Raw genomic sequence first — 17516 nt, forward strand, 5'->3', positions numbered from 1 at the left:
TCTAGATAATCCGTTCCCTCCAAGACTGCCTGGAGCTTGGACACCAGCACACTCTCAATTACCTTGCCCAGCTACGGAAGGTTGGAGACAGGCCTGTAATTGCTTGACTTCGAGGGATCCAAGTCAGGCTTTTTCAGAAGTGGTCTAATAATTGCCTCCTTAAGACAAGGAGGCATCCTGCCCTCCCTCAGAGACGCATTTATAATCTCTACCAGGCCATCTACAACAACCCCCCTGCCTGAAAGTATAAGCCATGTCTGGCAAGGGTCAAGAGAACAGGTGGTAGGCTGCACCGTTCCAAGGAGCTTATCCACATCCTCAGGAGTCACAGACTGGAACTGATCCAGCCTAACCACATAAGAGGAGTCACTGGGCCTCTCCACACCAGACACTGTAGTAATTGTGGAGATTACATTATTACATATTTAACCCATCTTTCAAGAAACTCGGGGGGGTGCGGCGTACAATCTCACCCCTGCCACATTTTATCTTTGCAATAATCCTGTAATGTAGGTTAGGCTGAGAAAGCGGCAAGGTCACCCAGTGAGTTTCATGGCGGAGCGAGGAGTTGAACTTGGCTTTGCGAACTCCTAATGTGGCCATCTAACTGCTACACCACACCGGCGTTAGGAAGCTTGGACAGGAAAGTGGCGATGCCATGAAAAGCACCCGGCGGATAAGGCGGTCTGGGTGCAAGACACCAATGCACAATTGCACTGTTGCACCAGGGAAGGAGTTAGAGAAACGAAAGCAAATGGGAACATTGCAAGAGGCTGACACGACATCCTGACGCATCTGCCACATTCTCTTTGGCAACGGGTTAGATTTGAAAGCCAAACCAAGAAGCAGAGAGGAAACCTAGTGCCACTCATACCAGACAAGGAAGGTTTTCAGTTACAGGCCCCCAAAGCACCTGAGAGATGATGATACTTATTATTTATAATAATATATGGATTGTATTATAATACAATAAGCCACAATGGCGCAGTGGGGAAATGACTTGACTAGCAAGCCAGAGGTTGCCGGTTCAAATCCCTGCTGGTATATCTAATATAAAATGTATTTATAAAATATAAATTATATAAAATGTATTTGTTTGGCCTGGCTTTCCAGGGTTTTTAAATTTTAACCCAATTTTGGGGCTTTTAATTACTGTAAACTGTTTAATCCTATTTTGAAATGTTTCTATATTGTTAATTGCTATATTGTTTTTAATTTGTTTTCGTTTTTATTGTTTTAGTGGCTTGTTTTTAATTGTAAACCACCCTGAGCCATTTTGGAAGGGCGGTATATAAATCAAATCAAATCAATCAATCAATCAATAAAAATATCTCCCAGACTATGGGAAACACCGATATCAGGCAGCAGTGATACAGGAAGATGCTGAAAAAAGTGGGCAGCAAAGCATGGTAAGGAGCTCCCCCAGCGTTTCCCCCTGAAATATGTCCGATTTTCAGCAATCTTTAGGCATTTTTGAGCCACCCGGGCACCTAACCCCCGTGATCCCATAGTCCCCCAATGCCTAATTTATTCACGGTTTCAGTATCCGTGGCTGCAGCTGGGAACGGAACCCCTGGAAATATTGAGGCCCGTCTCTATACAAATAGACTAAAAAAATAAATGTGCTGAATGTTTTTGTTAGAAGCACAAAAACCTTGCCGGGAAAAGAATGAGCAACTCTCACTGCAGGTCTCCTGCCTCCAGGGTTGCACAGCCTGCCCTCTGATAGGAGTTCCTCCGGCGGCATCCACGCCTTCTGCCCCTGCCCCCATCACAAGCACAAGATGATGGGACTGACCTTGGTGTCAGCGAGGCTGCTAGAAGTGATGTCTTTCCTTATCTCCCTCTGCTGACAAACCGTCATCCTTCGTCTGGTGTATTTAAGGCCGGAGCCCGGAGAAAACTCCAGCAAAACAACCCAGCCGCTCAGAGAGACCGGAAAGCTCCCAAACTTTGCAACTGTTCAGGATCACAATGCTGCCGGCCACATTCAAGCTCTGCGCTGGCATCTCCTACAGACACCTGCATAACATGACAGGTAAGAGTCGGCCCTACAACAACAGGAGGTTTGAAGAATAACAGAAAAGACTGTATTTTCCTGGATAGAAGGCGGCTCTGAATCTGAGACAACCCTCTTAAGAAAGAGAGGTTAAATACAGGTTATATATTTGTATTTTCCTGAAAAGAAGACAACTCTGGTTGTAAGACAACCCTCTAATTTATAACATGAAGGAGCTTGTGGGGGGCGGGACGTAGTCTTGGAATCGGGTAAATAAATATGGCTTGAGAGAAGGCAGCGGTTTTGCAGTTTGAATCCCTAGAGGGGCGGATACATTGCAAATGAAGGGCTTGGAGCGCGCAGGTGTGTTTGTGTGGGTTAAGGCAGCGGTTCTCAAGCGGGTCTCCAGATGTTGCTGGGCTGCAACAAACGACCTTTGATCATTGTGGCAGGGGCTGGTGGGAATTGTCATCCAGCCACATATGGTGACCCGTTTGAGAACCTCTGGGTTAAGGGTTCGGATTGCTTTTCTCTTGCTGAGTGCTACCTGTTCATGCTGTCCCAAGAACCTTGTGTCATCTTGCAGGAGTCATATTTTGCACTGAAAGGTTGTTCTTAATGTGAATAAAAACTGCAGGGCTACAGGTGAAATCAGCCCTATGCAAAGGATACTGTTTTATATACTGTGCTCTCACAGGGACTAGCATCCAGGAGGTTGCTTCTCCACCCCAGAATGGCAGATTTTTAAAACACCTTTTCACCTTGATGTGATGCTAGGCGTTAAACAAAACACAGGCATGCTAGTTACTGGCCAAGAGGACTGCAATATTTAGAACCCTTTTCTCCAGTCTGCATGAGGACTAGAAACTTGTTTGTTAATAAAAGTCTGCTATACCCCCTAGATTTTGTACGGGATCAATTACTGATGCATGTGAGGCTAGGGCTGAGTAAGAAGACCACATTTCTGCCATATTTTTCAGTGTGGGATGAATAAGGATGTTCTTCTGAATGTAGAGAAATCCTGTTTTTAACCCTACTACAAATATTTATATACCACTTTTCAACAAAAGTTCCCAAAACGGTTTAAACAAACAAATACAATAAATAAAAAAGATGGTTCCCTGTCCCCAAAGGGCTCAAAATCAATCAAACAAACAAATAAACAAATAAATATCAGGAGGATATAAAATTATCATTAAAATAATGTGCTATCTGTATCTTTATGTTGTTCTTCAATTTCCCCCAATCCTATGGCAAAGACTTAAGATTGTTCCCTCTTTTCCAGTGATGGGTCCTGTGCCTTTAACGCTGTGCAGTAGACAGAAATTCAACAGGGACAACTTTCTAGGATGGAACTGCAGGGAGGAGAAAGCTGCATCTGCTGAATTTCTGGTTGTAGCACTACCTCTGTCCACTAAAAAAATAAAACACCTCAGGAGTCCTCTATATAGAGTAGGGTGTCTGTTGTTATTATCTATCTATCTATCTATCTATCTATCTATCTATCTATCTATCTATCTATCATATTTTAATACCGCCTGATCTGTTTATTTCTGGGCAGTGATTATTAGACATCTATATGAATCTGGTTTAATATCAACCTGTGAAATGGCAATCTAACGTGAATATAACGTTTCTGTTTTTTTCTTTTTTTATCTTATCAAGCATTTGTGCCTTCACTAACAACCAGGCACCCAGCCATTAAGTCCGTGAAGCCTTTCTTGCCATGGTGGGAAAAGCTTCAAGTGCTTAATTTCAGGGCTTAACGGTGCTGTTAAGCAGTGCTTTTTTTTTTTTTTTAATGGCATTGATCAGCCTAAATATATTCTGCAGACTGAGTTTGCTGTTTTGCAGTATATACAATGGAAAAGGTTAAGAGGGAATGAAGCTGGGAGGAACATAGGCTAGATTTATCCCTATCACTGGACTGCGCAGTGCAAACTGTTTGCAAGTGCGGTCTCAGAGCCTGCACAAGAGAACGTTATGGCCTTAGATGGGAGCGATCCTTCCATTGCAACTTGACTCAGCTGCCTCGGAGCAGAGGATAACTTATGCACGCTTCCAATGGCTTCCACCATTTTAGGGACAAAAGCCCTGTGCCTTTAACATCAGCACAGCAGGTGGAAAAGCAGGATGTGCCTGTTCTCCCATTACTACAGGTTGCGTATCCCTTATCCGGACTTCCAAAATCCAGAATGCTCCAATATCCGGACACCACACCAAAACAAAAAACAAAACGCCTCAGCTCACTCGCTCGCAGATTCCCAATTTTGCTGCTTTTAAACATGCCGTCAAAACCTACTTATTTCAGAAGGCTGTTAAGTGGACAGGGGTTGTGTCTGTCATTCTCTCTAGTTGTGGCTCTGTTTTTATTGTGAAGCTTTTTAATGTTTTTGTTGCAAATATTCCAAAATCCAGAAAAATCCAAAATCCGGAACACTTCTGATCCTAAGCAGTCCAGATAAGGGATACTCAATCTGTACTTTGAAAAGCGTCACCTGTTGATTTCTACCCTTTGGGCAGCAGCTGATAATGGCACAGAGTTTCTCTTGGTATTAAAGAAAGCTGTAGCCTGATTGAAATGCTTTTGCATTTCGGTGCAACCTCCCTCTTTTATTTATTATTTATTTATTTATTTAATATATTTCTATACCACCCCAAACTTGGGTCTCTGGGCGGTCTTCCCTATAAGAACATAAGTTTAGCCCTGCTGGATCAGGCCCATGGCCCATCTAGTCCAGCATCCTGTTTCACACAGTGGCCCAACTTCCCTGCAGCTGATACTCAGCGGCATCCTGCCTCTGAGGCTGGAGGTGGCCTATAGCCCTCCGACTAGTAGCCAATGATAGACCTCTCCTCCATGAAGTTATCCAAACCCCTCTTACACCCATCCAGGTTGTTGGCTGTCACCACATCTTGTGGCTCAGAATTCCACAAGTTGGTTATGCGTTGTATGAAAAAGTACTTCAGTTTATTGGTCCTAGATTTCCTGGCAATCAATTTCATGAGATGACCCCTGGTTCTAGCGTTATGTGAGAGGGAGAAGAATTTCTCTCGGTCCACTTTCTCCACACCATGCATGAATTTATAGACCTCTATCACATCTCCCCACAGTTGTCTTTTTTCTAAACTAAATAGCCCCAGGTGTTGTAGCCTTGCCTCGTAAGAAAGGTGCTCTAGGCCCCAATCATCTTGGTTGCCTTCTTCTGCACCTTTTCCAGTTCTACCATGTCCTTTTTTAGATGTGGTGACCAGAATTGTACGCAGTACTCCAAGTGTGGCCGCACCATAGTTTTATATAAGGGCATTATAATATTAGCAGTTTTATTTTCAGTCCCCTTTCTAATTATCCTTAGCGTGGAATTGGCCTTTTTCACAGCGTCTTTACAATAACGTCTTTGGCAGTTCTCCCTGGTTTTCACCGATTCTTCAGGCCTTTGGCGTCTTTCCCAACATTGTTTGTGTTCGAGAGAGAGTGGGGCTGGGGCACACTTGAAGTTGCTCACTCATGCATTCTTCCATACATACTGTTTGCACGTACTACCTAAGTTTCTTAATTTGTCAAGATCACATGGCTCATAGGGTTACAGAAAGGAGCTATTACAAATTAGTATATTGTTTCTTATCTCTAGATCATTATAAGCTTGCGATTCAGCCAAGTATTTCGCTGTTACAAATTAATATATTGTTTCTTATTTCTGGATCTTGCAAGTTAGCCAAGTACTTTCTGCATCACTCCTATCACAAAGCTAGCATAATTCTACATATACTCGTGGGTCAAATGGGCCGTAAGCCAGAATTTGGCTTTTTAAAAGCCGAATCTAGCCACCTAGCCAGGAAATACATTTTTTTTAAAGTTTTTGAACTTTTCTTTTAAAAAACAAAACCCAAAACCAGCAGCTGGGGGAACACTTAATCCCAGCTACCTAGCACCCTATTTTCAACAGTGGCGAGTTAAACCATTGAGCCCAGGGCATGCAATAACAGGAAATAATAATATCCTGCACTGAGCAGAGGGTTCGACTAGAGGACCTCTAAAGTTCCTTCCAACTTTCACAGCCTGCTATAACAGGCTATTCTTTAACCTTCACAGTAAGGCTGTCCCTGGGGTGTAACCCACTTTCTCCTGTGTAATTATCCCCATCTACATTGTTTGCCCAGGTTGCTATTCATCTCGCGGGGTATAACCCCTATAGCTATATTGATGGCATGCACTATTTAGCAGAGGAGATTTAGCATCCCAACATGCTGCAAATCTTTGCAATATTGATTGGGGGGAAATGAGCCTGTGTCTCATCCTCTGATGGTGTGTACCTGTTTTGCAGGCAGAAGTAAAATGCTTTAGCTGGGGGGAAATGGGGTGGGTGGGGTATGGGCTATGCTATGCTGTGAAGGCAGAAGGTCTCTGGTTCTGTTTCCAGCCAGCTCCCACCCCCATGCAAGAGGGCTCTGGACACCCAAGCTGGGCTTCAGGGCAGAAGGACGATCACAGTCACGGTCATGAATGTGATCTGCATCTCACTATTTTCACATCAATATGGTGGCGCAGCGGGGAAGCAGCTTGCCTAGGGAGCAAGGGACTGTTAGTTCGAATCCCCGCTGGTGCGCTTCCCAGACTGTGCCTAGTAAATCTATATTTGTAGCCAGCTATATTGGGCAGCAGCGCTCTAGGAAGGTGCTGAAGGCAGATGCTCACTTCAGTGACAAAGGCATCATCTCATACTGCGTGGGAGGAAGGCAATGATAAATCACTCCTGCATTCTACCAAGAAAGCCATATGGTTCTGTGGTCGCCAGGAGTTGACACTGACTCCACGGCACACTTGACCTTTACTCCCTTTGAAGGAAACTTGTCCTCTTCAATAAGTCTGCTGATCTGGATGTAAGCCAGTGAATGCCTGTCTCATAACTAGAGAACATTTATGTACTGTATATCCTCTGTCAGGGCTTGGACTCAGTCTTGGTATGAAAAAAAGTTGAAGTGTTACAAATTGTTTTAATTTTTTAAAAAAGTTTTTTAAAAAGTGCCCTTTTTTAGCTGTGAAATGTTGGAGAGTGTGATTCCGTGGGGCTGTATCCTTTAATCTACAAAGGATAATCTGCTCACATATTATGTATGCCTTCAATCAGAAAGGAACTGACGGCTTCTTTCCTCTCCTCAGGCTTGAAGAGACAGGCTGCAGTGACAATTGCCCAGGAGCTGAATAAATTCGCCTTTTCTAGGCCAGGTCCCAGCAAATGGATCCACCAAGTTCGCCGAAGGAGCTCTTTGCTAAGTAAGTAGCAGAACAGGACGTCCAAAGCCAGGCAAGTTTCGGCCTTGTATTTTAGACCTGCAGCACTCTTGGATTCGAAGCAGTCCTTTAAATCAGGGGTCCTTAACCTTCAGGTCTGCAGATATTGTTGGACTACTACTACCCAGCCACAATTGTAACTGTAGTTCAGCATCTGGGGACCCAAGGTTAGCAACTCCTGGAAGTTTTTCACACAGGGCTTTGTATTTATTTTCATGTATTTATTTAACATATTTTTATACTGCCCAAAGCTCAAGTCTCTGGGTGGTTTACAACAAAGCAAACAACCAGAAAAAAAATAAAACATTAGTTAAAATAAATGACAACAAAAAATTAAAATACCAGTTAAAACAAAGTAAATGATACGGCAAAAGTTAAAACACTACAATTCAAACCTTCAAACATTTTAAACAATGTTAAAACTATTCAATCAATATTTCATTAAAAGCCTGGGTGAATAGATGCATCTTTAAAGACTTTTTTAAAGTTGTCAGAGATGGGGAGGCTCTTATTTCAGCAGGGAGCGTGTTCCAAAGTTTTGGGGCAGCAGCGGAGAAGGCCCATTCCCCGAGTAGCCAGTGGCAAATGCAGATTTTCAAAGCTCTTCGCTCGCATCTCCGGAATGGAGCGGGCGTGTTCACATATCGGGTAGATTTACCCCCAGGTCCTTGCGAGCTTAGCTATCAGGGAACACTTCACACACGATTCAGGTTTTTCACTGTGTGTTAGAGTGCAGCCTGATTTATATCTGGGGTTAAAAAAATCCACTTTCTGCATCGGGTTTTTAGGATAACTTTGAGTTTGTGGTAAAGCCTCACAGAAACCCCGCGGTAAAGCCTGCTGTGTGGAGAACTCCCTGGTTTAAAATACAGTGGCGGCACCAGAAGAAAAACTGAGGGGGAGGGCAGAGAAGGAGCAAAGGGCATTTATGGATGGGCAAGCTGTGTGTGTGTCCCGCATATTAGATTTCTGAAACAGAAATGGAGGGGGGATTTCTGGGGGCACACTACTTGACAGGGGAGGTACTTGCCCCCCTCAGGCCCCCTCTGGGGTCACCCTTGTTCAGGTTCTCAACAAACAAACACAAAACCCTCTTCCTAATCTGACCTTCCAGGTTCTAGACTGGAGGAGAACCCCTTCAGTGAAACAGAGATGTCCTACATCAAGCAAGGAGAGGAGGCACTCCAGAAATCACTTAACATTCTCGGAGACCAGGATGGCTGGAAAACGGAGACGGTGGTGGTAAGTTGGCTACATTGTGGTTGCATTTTTATGTTTCTCTCCCTCTGGGTGGCAAGGACTTGGGGCAGGTGGCACTAGCACAGAGGTGCCCGACCTGTGGTGCTCCAGATGGTGCTGAACTACAACTCCCATCATCCCCAGCCACAATAAATTGTAGCTGGAGATGATGGGAGCTAGTTTAGCAACTTAGAGAGTACCACAGGTTGGGAACCCCTGCATAATAAATTGTAGCTGGGGATGATGGGAGTTGTAGTTTGGCAATGTATTATATCTGGGAAAATGATGGGTGTTGTAATTTGACATCTAGAGAAGGGATTCTCAGCGTTGGGTCCCCAGATGTTATTGGACTTCAGCTCCCATAAACCCCAACCAAAGGTCACTGTGGCAGGGGATTATGGGAATTGAAGTCCAATAACATCTGGAGACCTAACGTTGAGAAACCCTGATTCTAGAGTACCACGGATTGGGAACCTCTGAAATTAGCAGCAACCAGTGAGATGGCTCACTGGGCAGAACCACTGTGGGGACAAGGAATTCTCTTTTACCTGGGAGGTGGCGACAGCAGTGAAATGCTGTCAGGGGTGGACTTTTCATGAGGTGGGGTAAGGCAGTCACCTGTGAAACGTTGGAGGGCCTGCTTGGGGTGTTCACCCTCTTGCTCTCTGTCACTGCAGGACAATGGTGACAAAGTGCTGAGCAAAGTCCTCCCAGACGTGGGCAAGGTCTTCCGGCTAGAGGTGGTGGTTGACCAACCTGTGGACTGTGTCTATGGCGAACTGGTAGAAAGAATGGAGCAGATGGGGGACTGGAACCCCAGCGTCAAGGAAGTCAAGGTAAAAAAGGAAATTGCCCGCCCACACACAGCAATGCATTCTCAGGAAAGGGAGATCACACCATTGGGTTGGTGCTTCTTACATTCTAAAGTTCTATTGGCTGAGATACTGAAGAAAATTGCCTCAATTCTCAACTCGTCCTTTTAATTTCAATGGGATTACCTTGAGTAATTTTCCTCAGGAAAGCAGCCTTTGGTTTTAATAGCTGGCATGGCTTCCCCTGAAAGAACAATGGGAATTATAGTTCAGTGAGGTGCTGAGAATTCTCCTTAGCCCCTCAGAGAACTATAATTCCTAGGGTGCCCTACGAAGAAGACATTACAATTGAACTAGTTTTGATGTGTTGGGTGGATATGCCCTAAATTCCTTAGCCAGCCCATGTATCTGACTTTGTGGTTCATTTTTCCATTCCCCGCCCCCTCCAGTTCTGTGAGAACTTTATAGGCTAAACTACCGAACTTGCCACATAACTGTTTTTCCAAGCAGATTGCCAACGGTCTGGCTTGTCCTTTTTGTTCTAAAGCAACTAGCTGTGAAACATAGAATCTTATCTTGGTCATTTGCCACAGGTGATACCTGCTGTGCAGCAGACATGCTACTCATACATTGGCATTAGTGTTTTAAAGCTGGAACAAGATGCAATTTAAGGGCTACACAACAACAGCCCTCCAGCCAGTGTCCCCTCTAACAGAAAATCCCAGATGTTCTTGACTACAACTCCCAGCATCCTCAGCCAAAGCCCACTGCAGCTAGGGATTCTGGGAGCTGTAGTTAACAACGTCTGGGATTCCCTCTTATGGGGAACACTGCCTCCAGCTGCTGCTGTTGGACTACAACTCCCATCACCCCCTGCTGCAGTGGCCAATAGTCAGTGATGTTGGGAGGTGGTAGTCCAACATTTGCAGGAAGGCTGAAGATTGGGGACATAGGAAGCTGCCTTCTACTGAGTCAGACCCTTGGCCCATCTAGCTCAATACTGTCTACTCTGACTGGCAGCAGCTTCTCCAAGGTTTCAGGCAGGAGCACTGTTTCCTCCAACAGGGATTTCCAGATGGCGTTGACTACAACTCCCAGCATCCCCAGCTGCAGTGCCCTTTGGCTGGGGTTATGGGAGTTGTAGTTCTGGGACTTTCTGTATTCAAAGCAGATGCTCTACCACTGAGCTACACGCCCCATCCCCATACAAGATTAGGGGTGCTAATATCAGGAATGTTTATGTGGCTACTGCTACATGGATGGGTGGTTGCCATACTGGCTGTATACAGTCATTTAGCAGCTTTGGAACAAAATAACTTAACACCATTCCGCTTAACAGAGTAGAATATGCATTTGCAATAGACAGGTTTGCTTTGCTCTTGCATGTATCCTTACCCACCACCATCAATTTAAGTAGAAATATTTAGATTAAAGTTGGTTTGCACCCACTGCAGTCAATGGACATAACTGCACTCCTTGCAACACAGATGTGAAGTCCTGGTTTAGGAACATAGGAAGCTGCCATATACTGAGTCAGACCATAGGTCCATCTAGCTCAATATTGTCTCCACAGACTGGCAGCAGCTTCTCCAAGGTGGCAGGCAGGAATCTCTCTCCGCCCTAGCTTGGAGATGCTGCCAGGGAGGGAACTTAGAACCTTCTGCTCTTCCCAGAGCGGCTCCATCCCCTGTGAGGAATACCTTACGGTGCTCACACATGTAGTCTCCCATTCATATGCAACCAGTGCGGACCCTGCTTAGCTAAGGGGATAAGTCATGCTTGCTACCACAAGACCATCTCTCCTCTTGCTGGCATCTCTTGTTGGCATCATTGTTGAGACATTCCCACTTTAGCATGTTCTGTAATTGTCAATACAGCAAATGTTAATAGAGTTTTTATTTTACGTATTGCATGGATATATATCCTGCCTTTCTTTGGGGGAATTCGCAGTGGGATATGATTGACTTTGTACAAAATAACACTGGGGATCTTGATGCAGATCCTGCAGAAAATCGGCAAAGACACGGTGATCACCCACGAAACGGCAGCAGCGGCAGCTGGCAACCTCGTCGGGCCACGAGACTTCGTCAGTGTCCGTTGTTCCAAGAGGCGCGGCTCAATGTGTGTTCTAGCCGGCATGGCCACCGCCTACACGGGAATGCCTGAACAAAAAGGGGTTGTCAGGTAATTCCACCCCGCTTTAATCCATGTCAGTAGGTCGTGTTGGCTTTATTTGGCATTCAGAATGCCAGCATGAGACATTTTCCTACACGAACCAGTGGTGATCTGAGAGTTGTGCATATATTCTGTGGTGTTGCAAAGGACTCTGGGACAGACTCTTGAGGACTGAGTGCAGGACTCGACATTGTAGTGTTTGTGTAAGGTGCCAAAATTACTCCCTTACTTTGGAGAGAGAGAGAGGGGGGGGGTGTCTGTCTGACCATTGATTCCCCGTCTAGTTTGGCCCTAAGCTGCCTAGTTGGATTTTACATTCATTTTCAACACATCTATCCCATGCTTCTAAACTACAGAAAGACCTGGGATAAAAATGAGTAGGGCAGTTCATACAATTGACATGAAGGTAGGAGAAGCCATCTAGGAACATAGGAAGCTGCCATATACTGAATCAGACCATTGGTCCATCTAGCTCAGTATTGTCTACTACACCAGGGATTCTCAACAGTTGGGTCCCCAGATGTTATTGGACTTCAACTCCCATAATCCCCAACCAAAGGCCACTAGGGCTGGGGATGATGGGAGTTGAAGTCCAATAACATCTGGGGACCATCTGGGGACCCAACGTTGAGAATCCCTGGTCTACACAGTCTGGCAACGGCTTCTCCAAGGAATCTCTCTCAGTCCTATCTTGGAGATGCCAGGGAGGGGACTTGGAACACAGATGCTCTTCCCAGAGCGGCTCCATCTCCTGAGGGGAATATCTTCCAGTGCTCACATATCAAGTCTCCCATTCATATGCAACCAGGGCAGACCCTGCTTAGCTAAGGGGACAAGTCATGCTTGCAACCTCAAGACCAGCTCTCCTCTCAGCCTACCCTAATACAGATTGTGTGTCAGTTAAAAACAAGGTTGGAGGTGAGGAGCTTGATCATGAGCTAAGCTCCAGCTGGAAAGGATGAACATGCATCTACCCAGATTCTGTCCACAGATTCAGGATGAGGGGCTTAGACAAATTCACGGGGGACAAGACTATCAATGCTACTACTTTGGTGGCTATAGGCCACCTCCAGCCTCAGAGGCAAGATGCCTCTCAATACCAGTTGCTGGGGAGCAACAGCAGGAGGGAGGGCTTGCCCTCACCTCTTGCCTGTGGGCTTCTCAAATGCAACTGATGAGCCACTGTGTGAGAAAGAATGTTGGACTGGCCGGCTTGATCAAGCAGGGCTGTCCTTAGACATGGTGCTGCCATTTTGGGCAGCTGTCCTGTGTCTGCTGCTATGTTAAGTTCCGATCATGAAATATAATTGTGAGGTGGCTACAGCTCCCAGCCAATGCTTGCTTGCTTGCTTGGATTTATATACCACTCTTCCAAAAATGGCTCAGGGCGGTTTCATAAAATATGCAATTGCAATGCTCTTCTGTCCTTCTGCAGGGCTGAGAATGGTCCCACATGTATGGTTCTTCGGCCACTCACAGGAGATCCCTCCCAGACCAAGTTGACCTGGCTTCTCAGCATCGATCTAAAGGTACATGCCCACAAATTCCACACATCAGTGTTGCCAGAGAGATTTCCTTGCAAGGGTTGGTGGGGTAAGGAGTGTCTCCTGGCGATGCCCTCAGCGGGGGCCACAGCTAAGCCAGTGGAGTGGCACTATGCCATTGTGTCAGTAGGCCCATTCACACATTACGGCCAATGCTTGTATGAGTGTCCAGTGTACACAGCTACAGATCTGTACACAGGTACCGTAATTCATAGGTTCTGTTGAATGCAGGTCCACTTCCTATCTATCCCATGCATTTGAAGAGCCTGTATCCAGGTTCACTTTTAAGATCAACACAGGTACACTCATTCACACAACCACGTAGAGACATCTATGCATTTGTACAGAACAATATCTGAATTGGGCTAGCATCAGTGATCCAGTGTCTAGGTTTCTCTCTACTCTGTTTAGAATGCAAGCAAAGGAAAAACATGGACAAATTATGCCGAGTGGCCTATTTTGCACAGACATTCTGTTTCCACTAGTGATGGGATGGGGCAAAAGTCTATGCAGCATATGTACACCCTTTGTTCACACCCTTTGTTCACAGGAGAGCCTATTGGACTGCCCCAATTTAACACATCCTTATCCCTGGTGTTTTTTTGTGGTTTTTTTTAAAGGGCTGGCTACCAAAGACACTCATCAACCAAGTCCTCTCCCAAACCCAGGTGGATTTTGCCAACCACCTCCGCGACCATTTGAGCTCTGCCTCTGCGAAGGCCCTGCGTTGCTGAAGGAAAGCCTCCACCCTCCTGGACACCACCAACCAGCTCACGGACTGCTGCTGTTCCTGCTTGATGCAAATGGTCCTCCCTGCTAGCCGTGAGGGAACGGCCACCCCCCAGAGTGCTTGGATACGTGTGTTTAGGCCAACTTGTAGAATGAACCTACTAGCTCTACTAGTTAAGAGCAGCCGAGACTGACTGCTCTTAAAAGGGGTGGAGGGCAACAAACTCATCATTCCCGATAGCTGGGCAGGCTTCTTGTCTGCTTCGGGGACACCTCTAGAACGGCATCTTTCTCGTCCTCCTCCCTTGGTCAAATGCTGGGTATGAAAGCTGGGTTGTCCTATCCATTGTGCTACCCAGCTTTCCCTCCTACTTTGATTCTAAACCATCACGTCTCCCTGCTCCTACCTAGTTGTTTGCTCCCACACAACCAAAAATTGGGAGCACATACAGCTGCCAAACTTGAACAGCTTCAAGGTTGAGGAGATACTTCCTACACATGAGGGGTTTTAGTTGAGGCTTAAAAGAAAAAGGTAAAGTGTGCGTTCACATATCAACCTGCGTGACTAAGCTCACCTCTTGGTCCAGCATAGTGTAGGATTTTGAGTTCACATCCCTGTTCAGCTGTGAAGATCACTGGCTGACTGGGCCAGTCACTTATCTCTCAGATTAACCTACCCTACAGGCTTGTTGTGCGGATAAACCATCATGTATGTCACTCTGGGCTCCTTGGAAGAAAAGCAGGATATAAATCTAAAATTAAAAGTTACTCAGCACATGGAAGCCCTCCGCTGAACTGCCTCTTTTCAGAATAGGTGCATCCAGTGATAATTGCTCTTAAATATGTTGTCATGGCTCTTTCAAATATGCAGGTTTGAAACAATGTGTAAACTCACCTTTAGTATAATGAAAAAGCAGAAATTTCTTGTTTGCATATCCATAAAAGAAGCAGTCAATTCCTCTTTGTTTTAAGGCATACAGAATATGTGAGCAGATTATCCTTTGTAGATGGAAGGATACAATTCAACAGAATCCTCCTCTCCAACATTTCACAGATAAAAAAATGGGCATTCTTGTGTATTTGTAACACCTCAACTTTCTTCCATACCAAGACTGAGTCCAAGCCCCGACAGTACATAAATGTTCACTAGTTATGAGACAGGCATCCACCGGCTTACATCCAGATCAGCAGACTTATTTATTGAAATTAATGGGACACGTTTCCTTCAACTGGAGTACTCTATGCTAATTTTTGGAAGCCTGTCAGTCAGGCTGAGGGGCGGGGCACGCTGAGCTTCAGAATGCAGCCAGCCAATCAGGAACAGAGGAGAGTCTTCACCCTCCTCCCTCCCCTTCTGCAGTGACACATCACTGAGGATGCATCTTCTTAAAGCTGGCAATCCTCAGATAGGGAATAAAAAGCCCGGCTGCAGTGCAGGGAGGCACCTTGAGAGCCCTTCAGGTACCTGGTACTAACCCACTGTTGGGAACCCCTGTCCTAGTACAAGAGCATTACATTCGTGCAGGGCTGCTAAACTTCAGCCCTCCTGCAGATGTTGGCCTACAATCCCCATAATCCCTGGCTATTGCTTGCGGTGGCTGGAGATTGTGGGAGTTGTAGTTCAAAACCAGCTCAAGGGACAAACTTAAGCCTTGCATTGGCGCAACACTAATCTGGATGTAGGATGTATTAGTCGGGATCAATAGCCTGATCCAGACATTATGCTGTGCGAGCGTACAGATACCTGTACACTCATAGATGCGTTTGTGGGAATGACTAGACTTGCATTTGGGTTAAAAGTGACCCTGTGCACAAGCCCCTCAAATGTATGGTACAGAGAAGCGTACAGCCTGCTCTACCTATGTTCAAGGGAACATGTGAATAACTGCACCTGTGTACAGATCTGTACCTACATAACCGTATGAGGGTTCAACATAACATGTGAATGGGGCTGTTTACTAAGGAGAATGAGGGAAAATGAGAACTGCTCTTGTTAAAACAGAGACTGTTGGCACCTCATGCCATGTCAGTCACCTGAAGCTCTCCGAAATCAGGAGCTTGTGGCCTGAATGTACACTATAGATTCCACACCACTTCAGTAAAGGCCACGCCACCCCTATATAGTTAGCGCTAAGCAAATGTTCAGTGGTAGCAGCAAGACCACTAAACCTCTTCCTGCCAAGTGGTTGGAAATCGTAAAGACCAGGAGGAAATGCAAAGCAACATCCTTACAAATACCGGCTGACGATCTGCAGCATTCGATTGCTGTCATGCTGCACCCAGAGGCTACGGCAGCCCTGACGTGGCAAAGGGAAGAAATTGTTAGCACGGCTTCTTGCACAAGCTCTACACGACAGCATGGAAGCTGCCACTGCACTGGAGGGGTGAGGTATAAAGACTTTAAATAAATAAATAAGGCTCCTACCGTAATTCAGACCTCACCAATCGGTTTAAAGCCAACTACTTGTTGATGGGCTTGTGAATTACAAAATCAAGATTTGCTTTCATTTATTTTGCCAAAAAGGCTGTAAAAGCGTGCATGTGCACCCCAAAAGCTTTTTCGGTAGCCTAAGAGATTACACTGCCTTTCATTTAAAAACACACTGGTATACTCTGAGGCTCAAATTACTGGTATACTCGGAGTCTTAAATCCACCCCCAGCAGAGTACCTCCAGTGACTGTTGCTGGTGTCTATCTTGTGTTTCTTTTTAGATTGTGAGCCCTTTGGGGATAGGGATCCATCTTATTATTATTTCTCTGTGTAAACCACCCTGAGCCATTTTTGGAAGGGCAGTATAGAAATCTAATAAATAATAATAATAAATAATAATAAATTAAGTGTCATACATACATACCCATATTTACTCTGAATATGACTCTGAATTTAAGAGCCCCTTAAAAAGAGAGAGAGAGAGAAAAAATAAGAGCCAGCGTGGTGTAGTAGTTAGAGTGCTGGACTAGGACCGGGGAGCCCCGAGTTCAAATCCCCATTCAGCCATAATACTAGCTGGGTGACTCTGGGCCAGTCACTTCTCTCTCAGCCTAGCCTACTTCACAGGGTTGTTGTGAAAGAGAAACTCAAGTATGTAGTACACTGCTCTGGGCTCCTTGGAGGAAGAGCGGGATATAAATGTAATAATAATAATAATAATAATAATAATAATAAATACAGGTTATACCTATATTTACTCAAAGGGAAGAGGTCTCTGAATTTAAGATAACCCCCTGATTTCTAACATCAAAGAACTTAGAAAAACCCTAGTCTTAGATTCAGGACTTTACACTTAACCACTGAAACTGGATTGAAGAATTAGGCTTCAGGATTGTGAAATGCCTCTCCAGGCACATGTAAACGCCTTTGATCTCCCTTGACTTTGGAACAGTCATCAACCTAAGTTTAAATGAAACCTTTAGGCCTTAGAATTAGCACATTATCCACTCTATTGCATTATGGCTGTCACCGTCCTTTAAGCCAGAGTCACATATAAAAAGCCAGTTTATTCATATTTATTTTTCCTTGTTTGCTTTTGGACAAGGGGTTTATTTAATATTTATTCTTGCCAAGTGTGTCAAAGATGAAATCTTCCTGTTGCACTCACACACCTGGTTAACTTCACTCCACATCCAGCTACTAATGCACTTGAAGATTCTGTGTGCACAAATCACTGCATTTTCTGTGATCTGAGCAGTCAAAACGTGTATTTGCAACTTAGTAGGAGCCAAAA

General features: G+C 45.1%; 1 protein-coding gene across 1 annotated transcript; it reads left to right on the forward strand.

Annotated features, from left to right (window-relative positions):
- Nucleotides 1-1898: 1898 nt before the first annotated feature.
- On the forward strand, nucleotides 1899-16629 carry STAR (steroidogenic acute regulatory protein). The gene is made up of 7 exons (XM_053270239.1): nucleotides 1899-2038; nucleotides 7161-7274; nucleotides 8407-8534; nucleotides 9209-9367; nucleotides 11343-11527; nucleotides 12954-13047; nucleotides 13683-16629. Exons 1-7 carry the CDS (start codon nucleotides 1975-1977, stop codon nucleotides 13794-13796), a joined length of 858 nt encoding a protein of 285 aa, XP_053126214.1. The 5' UTR covers nucleotides 1899-1974; the 3' UTR covers nucleotides 13797-16629.
- The last annotated feature ends 887 nt before the right edge of the window (nucleotides 16630-17516 follow it).

This window comes from Hemicordylus capensis, chromosome 8 (assembly GCF_027244095.1).
Source record: "Hemicordylus capensis ecotype Gifberg chromosome 8, rHemCap1.1.pri, whole genome shotgun sequence".
NCBI lineage: Eukaryota > Metazoa > Chordata > Lepidosauria > Squamata > Cordylidae > Hemicordylus > Hemicordylus capensis.

What these genes read in the sequence shown, in the direction of transcription:
- STAR (XM_053270239.1), top strand. Translation starts at nt 1,975, where the DNA reads ATGCTGCCGGCCACATTCAAGCTCTGCGCTGGCATCTCCTACAGACAC. An exon ending in CCGAAGGAGCTCTTTGCTAA is followed by an intron (nt 7,275 to 8,406) that starts GTAAGTAGCAGA and finishes CTGACCTTCCAG; the next exon opens with GTTCTAGACTGGAGGAGAAC. An exon ending in GGAAAACGGAGACGGTGGTG is followed by an intron (nt 8,535 to 9,208) that starts GTAAGTTGGCTA and finishes CTGTCACTGCAG; the next exon opens with GACAATGGTGACAAAGTGCT.